The sequence below is a fragment of the Eleutherodactylus coqui genome, chromosome 2 (genome assembly GCF_035609145.1).
Source record: "Eleutherodactylus coqui strain aEleCoq1 chromosome 2, aEleCoq1.hap1, whole genome shotgun sequence".
NCBI lineage: Eukaryota > Metazoa > Chordata > Amphibia > Anura > Eleutherodactylidae > Eleutherodactylus > Eleutherodactylus coqui.
Window position 1 is genome coordinate 241,696,345 of NC_089838.1, and position 15,990 is coordinate 241,712,334.

Genomic DNA, 15,990 nt, shown 5'->3' on the forward strand with positions numbered 1-15,990 from the left:
TGACTGTCCCTGTGTAGGTGGAAATTGAAATTCTTCTGAAGAAATTAATCTTCATATCTCGAAGAAAGATAAAAAATATTTGATACTGCATATAGGGTGTTGATTGCATACGCTGACTTGGTGTATCAAAGATAAGGGGGAAATGGGGGTTTGTATATGTTTTGTATTACATTAAAAATGTTAATAAAAATACTCGATGTAAAGAAATACCAAGTGACCCCAGGAGTAGACCCAAGCCAAATCATTTAGTGGTATATTTGGGTCATTCCCGCTGGTCTGTGTTCTGACGATGAGAAGATAATAAACTGAATATTTTTGTAGACTTTGAACTACTATACTTCTTATCGGTCACTGTAAAAGTCAGGCAGGGTATTGGTTAGAGAGACTGTAAACCTAATGTTTATCTGATCTACACTTATTGTGCAGCTGAGTGCCATGTATTGTTCCTGTTATGAGCTATTTCAAGAGAAGTTTAGGCCCAATGTCCACAGGTGGATTTGATTTGCCGAATCCGCACAGCTCACCCCTTTGATTCTTGTTCATCATTCATTTTATGCAGGCATAAATATCATTGTCGGCTCGTTCACATTCGCTTGTGTGATACACTGATTGATTCTCATTGAACGAGTCAATGTTGAATCTATCTGTCTAAAAAGGCTGCATGAGAGCGAACGAGCTAGCGATGGTGTCCCGGGCCCGTTCGCTCATGCAGCCTAGAATAGTTGTAAAAGCAGCCTACCCTTATCATTGATAAAAATTACATGGTTCAATGTTTGCTAATTTTCTCTGTACCTAAATAGATTTTGGGCTGCATTCAGACGAACGTATATCGGCTCGGTTTTCACGCTGAGCCGATATAAGTTGTCCTCGTGTGCAGGGGGGGGGGGAAGGATGGAAGAGCCAGGAGCAGGAACTGTGCTCCCGCCCCCTCTCTGCCTCCTCTCCACCCCTCTGCACTATTTGCAATGAGAGGAGGCGGGGCTAAGTTCTGAGAATTAGCCCCGCCCCGCCGCACTTCTCCCCATTGCAAATAGTGCAGAGGGGCGGAGAGGAGGCAGAGAGGGGGCGGGAGCACAGTTCTTGCTCCTGGCTCTTCCATCCTCCCCCCCCTGCACACGAGGACAACGTATATCAGCTCGGCGTGAAAACTGAGCCGATATATGTTCGTGGGAATGCACCCTTATTGAGAGAACCCTGAAAATTTATTTTCAAGTTGATAATTACAACTATTGATAACGTTACAATTAGAGATGAGCGAGCGTACTCGCTAAGGCAAATTACACGAGCGAGTATTGGCATTTTCAAGTACATGCCCGCTCGTGCCAAAAGATTCGGGGGCCGGTGGGGGTGAGCAGTGAGTTGCGGAATAAGCATGGGGGAGAGGGGGGAGAGAGAGATCTCCTCCGGTTCCTCCCTGCCGCCTCCCGAAAATGGCAATACTCGCTCGAATAATTTGCCTTAGCAAGTATGCTCGCTCATCTCTAGTTACAATACATGACCATCATTGGAACAATCACTGACAGACTCCCTGACTGTAGAAACATTTGTTTTCTTAGCAAGTTGTCATATTCTAAAGGTAATTCCAAAAGCATTTAGGTCTTATTCACACGACCGTATATACATATTAAAAAATCGCGACCATTCGAAGCATTGGATTCCAATGTATTCATTCAGATAAGGGATTTTTAAACGTGTAAAAAAATTGCGTCGGGAAAACTAGGACACACAGCGACCGATTTTATGTGGCACCTAGAAAGATAGGTCTTGCCCTATCTTTTGACAAGATACACTGGAAACTCCCATAGACTTCTATGGAAGTGGGAAAAAAGGAAGAGAGTTTTCCAGCGTCCGATGCTGGGAAAAGAATGCAGCTGCCTCTATTTAAGCATTATTAGTCATTATGGGAAATTCTGCTGACCAAGAGATTTCCATGCTGCAGCGTATTTTTAAGCTGATACGCCGCAGCCGCCCGTGTGAATGGATGAGAAAACACGAATTAAGATTGGGACTTGATCGCTGCTATTCTTCTTTTATGCAATTTTTAGCCGAGCGTAGAAACACATACGGTCGTGTGAAAGAGGCCTTATTGTGTTATGGCCCCTTTACACTGAACATGAACCTCATGATTCTCGTTTGCCCATCATTACCAGCTCATTTGCGCCCGTGAAGGCTATTCGTTCAGACAGGCAAATCATCGCTGGGAATCCTTCAGTTCTTGTATACTTCTTGTTCAGTGTTTCACCTTCCTATGGACAAGAAGTGTTTAAACGCAGCAAGAAGCCAACGAGCTGACGATGATTTTTATGTTGGCTGACACTCGATGATGAATGGGAAGCGCATGATTTGTCACAACTGCTCTCTATCAGTGAACGGCCACATGACTGGTCAGGCCGGCGGTGTCTGATAGTGGAAGACGGGAGCAGTATATCTGAGGTATGTACTGCATGTAATCCTATATGTATAGCTGGTATTAGTTATACCAGCTGTACATATAAAATTATATACAGGAGTTATGCAGGTTATACCAGGATGATCCATATCACTATATATAGGAGATATACATCCCCATGTACCCTTATTTATAGTGATTTGTACAATGTTGGTGTAGTGGCCCAGAGTTAAGGGGCCCCTCCATACGTATGAATGTGTTTGTCTTGGGCATTTGTATTATCAGTTTCTTTAATGTGTATGCATTTGATGCGTATTGCACCTGGGCACCACTGAATGGGTTAACGCCTGGGTTATGTCTGGGAAATGTATCTTGTTGTGTGTCATGTGATCATGTTATATACATGTGTTTGCAAGGGTGATATGTGAGTTCAATTTTTGTTCAGTTCTGTTCTGTTCTGGTCTGTTCTGCGAGGCAGTCTACAAGAGAGTCTATGAGAGAGTGGACTCAGCCTAATCTTAAGTCTGAGCCTGTCTGGATGAGAACTTTCATAGTAGAAGTAGAAGAAAGTGTGCCTTGTCCTACAAGGATCCCAAAGATGGAAGAAGCTGAGTGATGGCCTGATGTCTGCCCTAGGCTTAATTCACCCAGGCCCTCTCTGTGCTAATATGGGGTACTGAGAGAGTGAGAGGAACCACCGGGCAGTGCAGAGTGCAATGCTAATCTTTCGTGTGGACCAGCAGAGAGCAAAAGAGAGAGAGAGAGAGTGAGAAAGAGAAGTTAGTCACTGGGAGCAGAACCCCACAGATAGCTGGGACTGTGGATTCTTCTGACCTACTGAGTATCCTCCCTTTCTCAGCGTTATTGTTTGTTGCACTTGTATCAGCTTGATGTTATGAAGTTTGGACTATATCCAAATTTATTCAAGTAGACGAGCACTACCAACCGTTTCCAGTTTTGCTTAGAAAACTATTCCTATGTGTGGACTATTTTATTCCGACTTCTGGATTCACCACAGAGGATGGAACGATGGCATCACAAGTGACAAAAGGGAATTTAAGGTAAACCGCGGATAGGGTTTTCCCTGTGAAACTCCCCCAGCAGTAACTTGGTTGGATCCTGTGATACCCCCAGGGGAAGAGATGGTAGAGCCCTGTGACAAGGCCTCATCTGCCCTGCTATCTTCTCGGCTGTGGGCCTGCTCCTCAGACGCTGCACTGGTGTAACCTGAGTATCTCTTATATATAATTATATATGTACATAATTTCACGTGGTCCACAAAATGAGACATCTTTGGAAAGCTTATGCCAAGGGTCTAGATCATATATGTAAATTTATTTTCCGGCTGTTTGCAGCACAGTTTAGGTATGGGTACGGGTACACGTACAGGTGGGGGGAGGACCCGAACTGAACTATTCCACCCAGGCCCCTGAGCCTTTAGTTACGCCCCTGCTCCCAAGCATACAATGTCAAAGGAAAACTCCAATGCAGCAGCCCAAAATTTATAATGTCCACACACTGCATTCTCCATGCACTTCAATGGAAAGGTGGCCGTTTCCACTGTACAAAACAATCTGTAGGAAAACTGCAACTTCCAGCAGGTCCTGAAGGTCTGCAGCTATTAGGACATGCTGGGAGTTATAGTTACCTAAGGATGGGAAAATTTTGAAAATTAATTTATTTTAATTCTCCAGTAGGAGGGGACACACATACCTTTTCTTCGATAGTAGCCTGCTGCCTGGCTTTTGCCTCAGACTAGTGGCACTTTTAGCTCTGCTAGTCTGCAATTCGCGCTCAAGCAGCGTCAGGCCAGAGGCATGGGCATCCAACTGCAAGATAATGGGTGATGGCTGTGCCCGCTAGCATCATTGTGAAGGGAGGCCCAGGGAGGGAGAATACCTACAAGTTTGTCAATGCACCTAGATGTCATCTCAGCCAGCCCATGCGTATATACATAGATACTAGCAATGGATGTACAGACAGCTGACTACTGTATCTGTATGTAGTAAAGTGAGTGTACTGCACTATGCTCTGCAGGAGGTGGGGGGTGCACTCCTAGATCAGGAGCCACCAGCGATTTCACTTGTACCGCTCTCGGCTAGTCCAAGCACACTGAGGCAGAGTTCAGGAGGTTTATTACAGATGCCGTCACACACTGAGGATAGCACTTCTCAAACCAATAACCAGAACAAGCAGAAGTTTTAATTGAAAATGTTTTATTGGTTATTAATAAAACTGCATTTGTATCCAAGACATACAGGATCACAGGGGAAAGTCTACAGCCATCGCACCGTCCGGGAGCGATACAAACTATGTGCTTGAATTTATGAAATACATCAATAAAGCAGCTAAAGCTGAAATGATGGTCGGATGACGCAGAACCACACATTGTATCGGATTATTGTGGAGTGACGTCTCTATTGTTTATAAGTTTTGTGCTCCCAGGAGTCGGCGCTGTGATTGGTGGATGCTGCTGTCCCCAATCTTGGGAGGGTCCGTTGTCTTTAGGTAAAGAGCAGTAGATATTAAAGGCGTTACCAGGAAGGATCGGTTTTGACGAGATAGTGAAAGAATCAGGGACGCTTATAAGTATGGCTGTTATCATTAGAGATGTCAGAATCCCAGTGTGCAGGAGAAATACTGGGAAGCCTTGTCTTCAGCGACTGCTTAGCACCGTCTGGAGATCCAGCCTGACCCTAGGAGGATGTCTGCTTGCCAAGTTAATAAAATTTCCGTTGCTGCAATGTCGTGGCCGGCTCTGCTCAATCCTAAGCAAGATGGAAGAGGAGTGGGAAAACCTTGTCACTGCTTGTTTCTCCTCCGATTCCCAATATTAGTGGATCCTCGGCATCTGACCACTGATGGTAGCTACAATCCTCATAGGCACAGTAGATAGATCATTGGTCCTTGCTAAAGGCTGGAAGCCCTCTAGAGCTGCTCGACTTCATAATGATCTTCTTCATTAGCTGGAACAGCACTGTGCAGCTCGGAGCAGGCTCTCTCCTGGACCTCTGACAAGGGGAAAGAGCAGACTCGGGAGGAATCCCGCCCGGCGGCATGGAGAGGCATCTTGTGCTAGGCCACTGGCTGAAAGGGGGGCAGGGCCTAGTACTGGACTGCATCCCAGGAGCAGAGAAGGCGAGCAGGGCTGCTCACCAGGCGATGAACCTGTCAGGGAACAGCCCCAGAACAGACACGGGCCACGGAGGTCAGAGGTGCTGACAGGCCAGGATGTCAGGGGAGATGCTGGTCAAGTGATTGAAGATGGAGGACAGAGGTCGGAAGATAGTGCCATTCCTAAGTAGGTACCCTGACAAGGAAACAGCTGGGTTGCTATAGGCAGGTTTTCGGTATGGTTTTAAAATTCAGTCCCCAGTTCATAGTGTCCCCTTTTCAGCTAAGAACCTACAGCCGGTGCCCGGCAGTGGTAACAGAAAAGCTAGAAAAGCAGGTTTGTTTGGGTCACAAGGCGAGACCTTTTAAGGAGCCTCTTGTGGAGGTTTTTTATAGGGTCACCCCTGGGAATGGTCCCTAAAAAAGAACCGAATAAATTTTGGTTGATTCATCACCTATTCCATCCAAAATGGGAATCAGTTGATGACGGTATAGATCAAGAGATTTGCACTGTGTTATATACTTAATTTGATACTGCGATCAGTTGGGTATGAAAATACGGGAAGGGATCACAGTTAGCAAAATCCGACATTGAATCGGCTTTATGGTTACTCCCGGTGACACCGGAGAGTATTTGGTTGATAGGGGGGGTATATAATTGTTACTGGGGGGGGTAAATAATTTGGCAGATCGATGTTTGCCCATGGGCTACTCCATCGCATGTGCATACTTCGAAGCCTTTAGTTTTTTTGTGGAATGGGTGGTCAGGAATACCGCAGGAATTCAATCGGTCATCCATTATCTAAATGATTTTCTGTGTGTGGGCCCAGGCGGGCGTTCACAAGTACGGTTTTGTTGGGGACGTTACAGTGGGTGGTTCGTCGTTTTGGGGTGCCATTGGCGCCTGAGAAGACGGAAGGTTCCATGACATGTCTGAGTTTTTTGGGCCTTACCATTGACACGGTGTGAATGGAATGCAGACTGCCAGAGGAGAAACTGAAGGATTTGAAAGCAGAAGTGGAAAAGGCTAGGGGTTTGACAAAAATCACACTACGTGATTAGCAGCCATTATTAGGGAAGCTTAATTTTGCTTGCTGAATAATGCCAATGGGGAGAGTTTTTTGCAGGAGGTTGGCAGCAGCTACGATTGGAGTGAAGGCGCTGCATCATTTAATTCGTTTAGGAAGGAGCCATAAAGGCGATTTGGCGGTCTGGGCCTCCTTTTTAAAAAAATATAATGGGTGGTCAGTAGTGATGAATGAGGAAAACATAAACTTGGAGCTGTTTACGGATGCGGCATGCAGTTCAGGTTTTGGGGCCTACTTTCAGGGCCAGTGGTGTGTGTGGAGTTGGCCTAAGGCATGGAGGGAGAGCGGGTTGGTTCGGAACCTGGTACTATTGGAATTGTGGCACTGTGGGGGTGACTGTTTTAAGAACAAGAAAATTAGGTTCTTGTGTGACAAAATGAGCATAGTTCAGGTCACCAATTTGCTGACTGCTTCCTCACCACCATAAGTGAATCCTTTGCGTTATATGGTATTGGAAGCCTTGTCGCTAAATGTATGGTTGGTAGCGATCCACTAGCCAGGGGTTGATAATTCAATTGCGGATGCTCTCTCTCGTTTTCAGTGGGAGCGGTTCAGGACTCTGGCCCCGGGAGCAGACAAGGACGGGAAGACGTGCCCGGATCAGCTTTGGAGATTGGTAAGCACGCAGTGGGACACTTAATTGAAAAGGTCACTGGCTCGGAGGACTAGGGCGTCTTATTTAGCGGTGCCTCTTTAGTCCAATGTCTTCACGGTGCAGCAGAATACTGCTCTGAAGAATCTAAAGAAGGAAGAAAAACAAGTGTGAGCCTCTTATGAAAAGAAACACGTCTAATGGTGACAATGGTGATCAATGAAAACTGGAAGATGAAGGGCCGGAGGGTTCAAAGGGTACAGGAGTCAGGATTATAGGATTTTCCCCAAGTATTAGATTCATATCTGTATGTGATAAATACGATACAACTCTGACATGACATAGTGAGTATCTAGAGCAGCCCTACACAGCTGTCCAATGGGGCTTTATATAGTAGGGAAATATAACTAATGATGGCTTTGAGGGTTTCCCTGGATTTGGTGCATATAGGAGTGATGTTAGGAGGATAAACTATGTCTTTCTTGAATTGGTCCCTGTCCAGATCATTACTTATCTCTGTGTTACTCTTACCTGCAATCTGTACATAGGGAAATGCAAATGAGAAGTCAAGCATGAGCCCTAGGGGAAAATAACATTAATGATAAATTTATCTTACCTTGCTAGTTTTCCACCTTTTATATGGCTGCTGCTTTTGCTATTGGAGAAAAATGTAAAGATAGCTGAAATAAATATCCTGTTTAAGTTGTTCTTGGGTTACTGGAAACCCTCTTTTCAACAGGACCCTCTCTGTGACAATAATAAACAGATATACTTAGCCCCTGGGATCCAGTGCTATAGCCCACTGTGGTTCTGGTGATTCCTGTGACAGATGGAAATCAGGTGACTTCTGCTCTCATTGGCTGCAGCGGTCACGTGATTTCCTGTGATATCATCTGTTACAGCAAACCCCAGGACAGCAGCGGGCTGCAGCGCCGGATCCCGAAAGATTTGGTTTATCTCTGTTTATTATTTTCACTCAGGGGATCATATTGAAAAGGGTTTGTCCAGTAACCCCTTTAAATATTAATAGTGATATAAGAACAAGGACAAGAAACAAGAGGAGAACAAGAAGAGGACTTCATGACAACTTTTGGAACCCCTGTGAAAACTGGCTCGTTTTCTTTTCTTTAGGGAAACAGTTTAGGTCATGTGACAATTGTAGGAACTGAAGAATATTACATGACTGAAGGTCATCATGAAGCTGGGGCCAACATATCAGGGGATTAAGAAAGCATAATTTTAATATTTTTTCATAGGCTTTAAATTACTCACGTGTTCTCATCCTTCTTTCTCTCCTTCGTAAACCATTTTGGCCGCCACCATCTCCTTCTCCTTGTTCTAATTAATAGATCCAGAAATATAGAATGAGATGCAGGGAATCAGCCGTGACGGCTCACAGTGTTGGTATCAGTCTTATACACAGTTACTATCCTGTATAAATTCTGATTATTCCATAAACTTACATTAGGGACTCTTCGCTCGCCCAGGCCTGCTTCACCTGATGTTCCTGAAGCCTATAATGGAAAATACAGTTCCAATTACAATTATTAGACATTTGGGCAAGCTACATACAAAAATGTATTACACTTTATATAAAGGCACCAGCCATATAAATTCTGCTTGTTCCTATAAACTTACTTTTTGTCTTGGCTTGGCAATGGCAGATTCAGGTTAGGTCTTAATACTCTGCAATAAATAATACATCTCTAGTTAGAATAATTAACATTTTGACCAATTGGAAACCTATATAGAGCACATCTACCAGACAAATACAGGGGTTCACACATTAATATATGCTTCATGATTGGCGCCTACCCGTCTATGTATATCTAGATGCGTAATGTTTAAATATAGAATGAGGTGCAGGGAACAAGTCGTGACTATTTTCAGTATTGGTATCAGTTTAATACACAGATATTGTCTCGTATATATTCTGCTTACTCCATAAACTTACATGATGGATTCTTCACTTGCCCAGGCCAGTTTCACTTGATGTTGCTCAGACCTATAATGGAAAATACAGCTCCAATTACAATCAATGATCATTTGGACAAACTATATTTTAAAAAATTAACGTTTTACAGCATATACAATAGCAGAATTTATTACACTTTATATAAAGCACCAGCCATATAAATGTTCCTATTAACATACTTGATGTCTTGGCTCGGCCATGCCAGCTTGATGTTAGGTGTTAAAACTCTATAATAAAATAAACAGCTCCAGTTAGAATAATTAACATTTTGTCCAATTGAAAACCTATGTAGTGCATGTCCACCAGATAAATACAAGGATTCACACATTAATATTTGCTCCATAATTGGCTCCTACAAGTCTATGTACATCTAGATGCAGGATGTATAATGTTATCTGGATGCTTTTGGATACTTACCCAATTGCTCCTCCGTCTGTAGCCTCCAACTCCTCCTCCCACTCCTCCTCTTCATCTTCCTCGTCATCCTCCTCCCTATCAGATACAGAAGATAGAATATTTCCTATGTATATGTAGAGGTATAACATGTAGTGAAGATAAGGACTGGACACCAAAGGTTTTGCTCCTCTGGTCTCCAGCAGGGTCGGTTCAATAATGATAATTCTACAACTTACATGATGTTATCAAATCCAAAGTTGTTCAATCTCCTCAATCTGTAATAGAAAGTAAAGCACCAGTTATAATAATTGTCTCTGCAACCATTGTCAGAAAGCTCCAAAAGTATCATTGATATACAGTAATATATCAGCCTGCTCAAAGTCAAACATCTGGAGCCTAAGTACCTGTGTTACATCTTCTAAGGCACAATATACTGATAGACTAATCCCCAACAATGTTGACCATATCTATACACCATATTTATACAGCCATGCGTTATACATACTGTATGTTACATCTCTATATACTGTTTTAGAATTATTAATGTATCTATATAATTAGCTCATTATATTCATCTTTTATGCTTACCCATTCACTCTTCCAGCTGTATCCTCCTCCTCCGAATCCTCCTCTTCCTCCTCTTCATCCACTTCATCCCCTTCCTCATCTACTTCTCTATTGGACATATAGCAAAAAACATGTCACATATTAATTGTGATGTCCATTTGGGACACAAGGTTAGACTGAGATAATTAAATCCTTCCTTCCATACTACAGTGGCCGAGATCAGAGCAATCCCAGCCATTGAACCACTTAGATATCACAGTCAGTAGTAATGGGGACATCTAAGGACGTTAGACAGGGTGTCTGTTGTCCCATCTGTGCCTCTGCAACGGGATCAAGGAGTGCAGATGGATTATTATGGCATAACGCAAGTATTGCAGAAGTATTACAATGTATTTATATCAACAAGTAAGTGATTTCATGATCAAGTTCCCTAGTGGGATTTTAAAAAAATGGGAAAAAGTGACATAAAATGTTAAAAAATAAAAACCTATTCCCATTAAAAATGGATTATTATATCTCAAATACAAAACAATAGAAAGTACATAAAATTGATATGGTGCAATTGTAACGACCAGTACTAGAGAATGAATGTGCTATTTAGGGCACCAGTGGTTATGAGCCTATGAGCTAAAGCAATATCTGATCTGCCATGATTGTTCTATAGACTTACATGATGGTACGCAGCCTTGGGCATCTCACAACCCTCCTGAATCCCCATGCCCTATAACAGAATATGCATCGACAGTTAATCATCATTGATAAATTATAACTTATTCTTCACTACTTTAATTATATTACATCAGGTTATACTCAATGGGGGTCTTATGGACACATACAGCAGAGTCTGCTACCGTGGTACTTTATAATAATGGCTCATATCCTAACACCATAGAATTATTGTATAAGATAAATACCTGAACACATTCACCGCTGCTTTCACTCTCTCCTTCCATCTGTGGGAGGAAATGGAAACGATTATTGTATATATGTACATTATATAGACAAACGTATTTGGACACTGCATGTTTTTCAGAAAAAGTGCTTTATTCTTCTATTTAGTAACGTGTCGGCCCTCCTTTTGCTTGTATTACAGCGGTAACACGGCGAGGCAGACTTTCCACAAGTTTTCTGTATTCTGGGACGGAGTAGCTCACCATTCCTCATGCCAGGCTGTGAGAAGAGATTGTTGTGAAGATGGGCGCGGGTGGTGGTGTTGTACCCGTCACTCCAGTTCATCCCACAAATGCTTGATCGGATGAATGAATGGATGAATATTTTACCCATGCCCTTCCCAGCATACCGTTCAGCAAGCTCAGCATTTGCATATTTGCTGATTTTCTGCAGTGTCCAAATACTTTTGTCCATATAGTGTATATGCCGTTTATCACTACAGTGATTATTAGAAAAGATCCAGGTGGGCCCTAATAACGAAGGGGGCCACAACGCTATAGAAACAAATTAAATCTCTACTTATGTCTGTCAGAAACTAATCATATGTGGGGCCCATTGACTGTGTAAGATATATGTTCTCATTATATTTGAATTATAGTTATTACTCACTGGGCTCCTACAACATTATTCACATGGTCAGATTTATATATTTCTTACTTTCTTTAAGGGATTTTATGTAATTTTTTTTATTATAGTAGATTATATTCAAGTATTAAAGGGATTTATCACCAGATTAGGGGATTAGCGTCCGCAAGCGGATTTGCCGCAACGCAATTCTGGATGGAATTCCGCGGCAAATCTGCCTAGTGTGAACCCAGCATAAGAACTGCACCGCAGTACTACATGCTTTCATTTAAAAAAATGGGCAAGTGAAACTGCATGTGATAGCATCCAAAAAATGCGACATTTTCCCTAAAAATAAACGGAAAAAAACCCCCACCAGCTTGCATTGTATTTGACCATTGTATTGGTTATATCATATATACATAAGACATTTCAGAAATGTGCGTTTCATATATTTAAGTGTACAAAAACATTATATATATATATACTGTATATATATATATATATATATATATATATATATATATATACATGCAGACATATGCTTACACTTACAGAAGCACATGAACACATACACAGAAGGCAAATACAGTAAGCAGTGGTGCTTACTGTACTTCCACCCATAATTCAGGAGCTTAAGGCCTCCTTCCCACGAGCGTGACGGGCTCCGCCGCGTAATATTACGCAGTGAAGCCCGTCACGGCGCCCCCCAGAGCCCCTATACTTACCTGCGGGAGATAGCGTGAAATCGCTTCCCCGCCCACCGCCGCCGCGTCACCGCCCACCGCCGCCGCGTCACCGGCCGTGTCACGTGCACGGCCGGCCGTGTCACGTGACGCGGCCGGCCGCGTCATATGGCGTCATATGACGCGTGGCGGTGGGCGGGAAAGCGTGTTGACTGCAATGGAAGCCGTCAGCGCGTACAGCCCGTCCTCACCCGCAGAAAATAGAGCATGCTGCGGGTGAGGACGGGAGAAATCGCGGTGCGTAATTCCGCGGTGGAATTACGCATCGTGAGCATTGTGCTATTAGGTTCAATAGAACCTAATAGCATGGTGCAACACAGCGGATTTTTGCCGCGAATTTACGCGGCGTAAATCCGTTCGTGGGAAGGAGGCCTAAAAATGCCTAACAAGAGCGGGCTGTGCGGAGCTTCCTTTGATCCGGCTACCTCTGCTCCTGTCTCTTCTAGTGTGGACAGGAGCAGAACAGGAACTTCTTGAAATAATCACAGGGTCTACTAAATATGGCGCCGTCACTGCCTAGCTGATTACACTACTAAGCTGCCATGCTATATCCAGATTGGATAGAGCAATAGCAAAGCAGCAACTGTGATAAAGGGGGCCATTGGGCCCCCATGACTTAGGTGACCAGTTGTAATTGCAACCACTGCGACCCCTACAGCTATGCCACAGATTACAATTTTGAAAAAACTGAGCTTGTTTTATATCAAACGTCTGTAGCTCCAGTTTTATCAGTGCTGACGATAGATTCTGAATGATTTATGAGAGTCTCCTGTCTGTTCCCCTTTCCCAGGGGAGGGTAACATGGCCTGTTCTTCATGTAATCATTCCCCCTTATCAATCAGTGAACATATTTGCTCTCTGATTCTCACATATGAGGGTCTTTTTTCACAGAAAAGGAGTGCAAAGATGTGCTTTAGAGGTTGCAGTCATTGCTGACTGTGTTATCTAAACATTTTATAGAAAAAAAAATTAGTTTTTTTCTCCCTTGCACTAACTATAGAAAAAAATTAAAAGACCAATAAAAACAGTACATGTAATCGATATATTATACACAGATAAAAAAGTCTTTTTGTAGAAAAATGTGTTACATTTAGTATTGTCATAATCATAATGACCCATAAAATAAAACTGACACAGCATTTATAGCATATGGTGCACGACAGAAAAATAAATCCCACTGGTGAAATAGCTATTTTTTCCATTGTCCCACTGAAAAAAATTAATAAACGTTAATGAATAAATTATATATACCCGAAAATATTTTCTATAAAAACTAGTACTTCTCTCACAAAATACGAGGTATCTACGAGGTTTCATGCAGCCACATTGAAGAAATAATTAAAAAACGTTATGGCTGCTGGAATACAAATGGGGAAACGATTTACTTAGGGCTAAAATCAGTTACTTCACTAAGGGGTTGAAAATACACTAAAGACAACTGAGTTCTCAACCAAATCTATTTGCATGAGACATAAATTCAACATTTACAATAGAAAGTGGCATTTTTGAGAGGGTTTTCCCAATTTTGATGTGATTTTTAGGGGGTTAATGTTGCTTTGCTTTGTCTATCTGGAGACTTTCGGGTAACTGTAGGGCCTCATTTATAAAAACTATCTAAAACTCACAAGTCAGTGCAGAATTCTAATTGGTTGCTATGGGCAACAAGGCCAGTTTTCCTATTAAACAGTTTTTGATATCTGAGGCCCATGTGGAGTCAGTCAGTAGTCTACACAATACAATAACTTGTCATATTCCCCAGTATTTTACAGTGATCCACTTACGCCAGATCTTCCTCATCCTCCTCCACAAACTCCTCCACCTCCTCCACAAACTCCTCAACTTCTTTCACCATTCTGTTAGAAAATAAAGAAGACAGTGAGAATCAGGAACTTCCTCTATCTGGTTCTTATAGAAAGTCTACTTATTGGTTCCCAAACCCAAACCACACGATCTGCTGCCTTCAGTAACTGCACACAATTCCCATTGGTCTTTATGGGCTGAATATCAGAATGGTTTTAGGGTATTTTTACACAGGCCAACTATCAGCTGAAGAATCGCACAAGTGGCCCCTAGTTGTCCCGTGTAAAAGTGGGACCCTACAAAGTACTGGGAAATAAATCAGTCAGTAGTTGACAGTTGTTACAGTTCAGCTGACTGAAGTGAAGCAACTGATGAGCAACTTCTTGCTCAGTGTAAACAGGCTGTTGCTCATCTGCCTACTCACAGTTAATGGAGGTGGGCGGTCGGAAGAGATCTCTGCCTCCATTCACTGACCGACTATTGCTCCTGATAGTCATTGGGACGCTGCGCCCAACAGTTGTGTCATCTAAAAGTACCTTAGGGTGCCTGAAGGTCAACAGATTGTACAGTTATAAGAAAGATATATTTACCTCACTCTCAATAAAACACTCGCAAACTCCAACTGGAAGAGCAGAAGAAAAGAAATCAGACATTTTACTTAGGAAACAGATAAGGAGGAGAAATAATTACAAAACAGGAGCAAACGCAGAGCGTACCTCTCTCCAACGCCAACTACAAACTCTCTGTGGAATGTTGGCTCTGCAGCTCCCTATATAACATACATCACACCACAATATGTGTGACATCCATGGGTTCCGTGACATCATCAGCAAGAGTGCAGTTATCTAAACTGACCAATCACATTCAAGATAACTGAAATCAAGTGAAATTCTCCATCTCAGCCGCTAAACCTTGTATAAAGGAAGACAAATGTCATTACTGATATACAATGAAATTGTGGGTCATTTATACTGATGAAAGTTCAATCATTCATACATCCTCATAGTACATTAATATAGCAGGGCACAGCACTGTATTGTACAAAGGGGATATTCCAGTATACAGTATATTGCAATGGAGGCGAACCTATGACATGGGTGCCTGAGGCGGCACGCAGAGCCCTCCCTGCTGGCAAGCGCCAACGTTGGCCGCTCACCACATTAGTGAATATGTTAGCGAATGCTAGTGGCGCTGATCCAGGCGCATACTGTGACACGAGTGTGCAGCAAGGATCTTCCTCCCTTTCCTCAGTATCCTCTCAGGTTCCGCGAGAGCAGGGGGATGAGGCGTTCAGCAGCCATGGGATGTCACTATTATACTGGGGGCAGCTGTGGGTTGTCACAAATATCCTGGGGGCCGCTATGGGATATAACTATTATACTAGGGGCTGCTCTGGGATGTCACTAATGTACTGGGGGCCGCTCTGGAATGTCAGTATTATACTGGGGGGTGCTGTGGCATGTCACTAATATACTGGGGGGCTGCTCTGGGATGTCACTTATGTACTGGGGTGACTGTGGGATGTCACTATTACTGCTGGGTGTGGCTGTGGGATGTTACTATTACTGCTGGGGGTGGCTGTGGGATGTTACTATTATACTAGGGGCCGCTGTGGGATGTCACTAATATACTGGGGGGCTCTGGGATGTCACTTATGTACTGGGGTGACTGTGGGGTGTCACTATTACTGCTGGGGGCGGCTGTGGGATGTTACTATTATACTGGGGGCCGCTGTGGGATGTTACTATTATACTGGGGGCCGCTGTGGGATGTCACTATTATACTGGGGGCTCTGAAATGTCAGTATT

At 43.1% G+C, this 15,990-nt stretch overlaps 1 protein-coding gene across 1 annotated transcript; it reads right to left on the reverse strand.

Moving 5' to 3' along the window:
• Nucleotides 1-4,662: 4,662 nt before the first annotated feature.
• On the reverse strand, nt 4,663-15,007 carry LOC136610768 (uncharacterized). Its single transcript, XM_066589979.1, has 15 exons — nt 14,899-15,007; nt 14,773-14,804; nt 14,164-14,235; nt 11,036-11,074; nt 10,792-10,842; nt 10,143-10,229; nt 9,791-9,829; nt 9,576-9,650; nt 9,338-9,385; nt 9,138-9,188; nt 8,822-8,869; nt 8,647-8,697; nt 8,456-8,521; nt 7,800-7,838; nt 4,663-7,330 (listed from the first exon to the last, which is right to left on the reverse strand). Exons 1-15 carry the CDS (start codon nt 15,004-15,006, stop codon nt 7,285-7,287), a joined length of 852 nt encoding a protein of 283 aa, XP_066446076.1. The 5' UTR covers nt 15,007; the 3' UTR covers nt 4,663-7,284.
• Nucleotides 15,008-15,990: the final 983 nt, after the last annotated feature.

Bases quoted from the DNA above. Each gene is read 5' to 3' on its own strand.
- LOC136610768 (XM_066589979.1), bottom strand. From the start codon at position 15,006: ATGTCACGGAACCCATGGATGTCACACATATTGTGGTGTGATGTATGT. The intron at 14,805-14,898 runs GTACGCTCTGCG...CTGCTCTTCCAG, and splicing joins GTAGTTGGCGTTGGAGAGAG to TTGGAGTTTGCGAGTGTTTT. The intron at 9,651-9,790 runs GTAAGTTGTAGA...TGTATCTGATAG, and splicing joins TTTGGATTTGATAACATCAT to GGAGGAGGATGACGAGGAAG.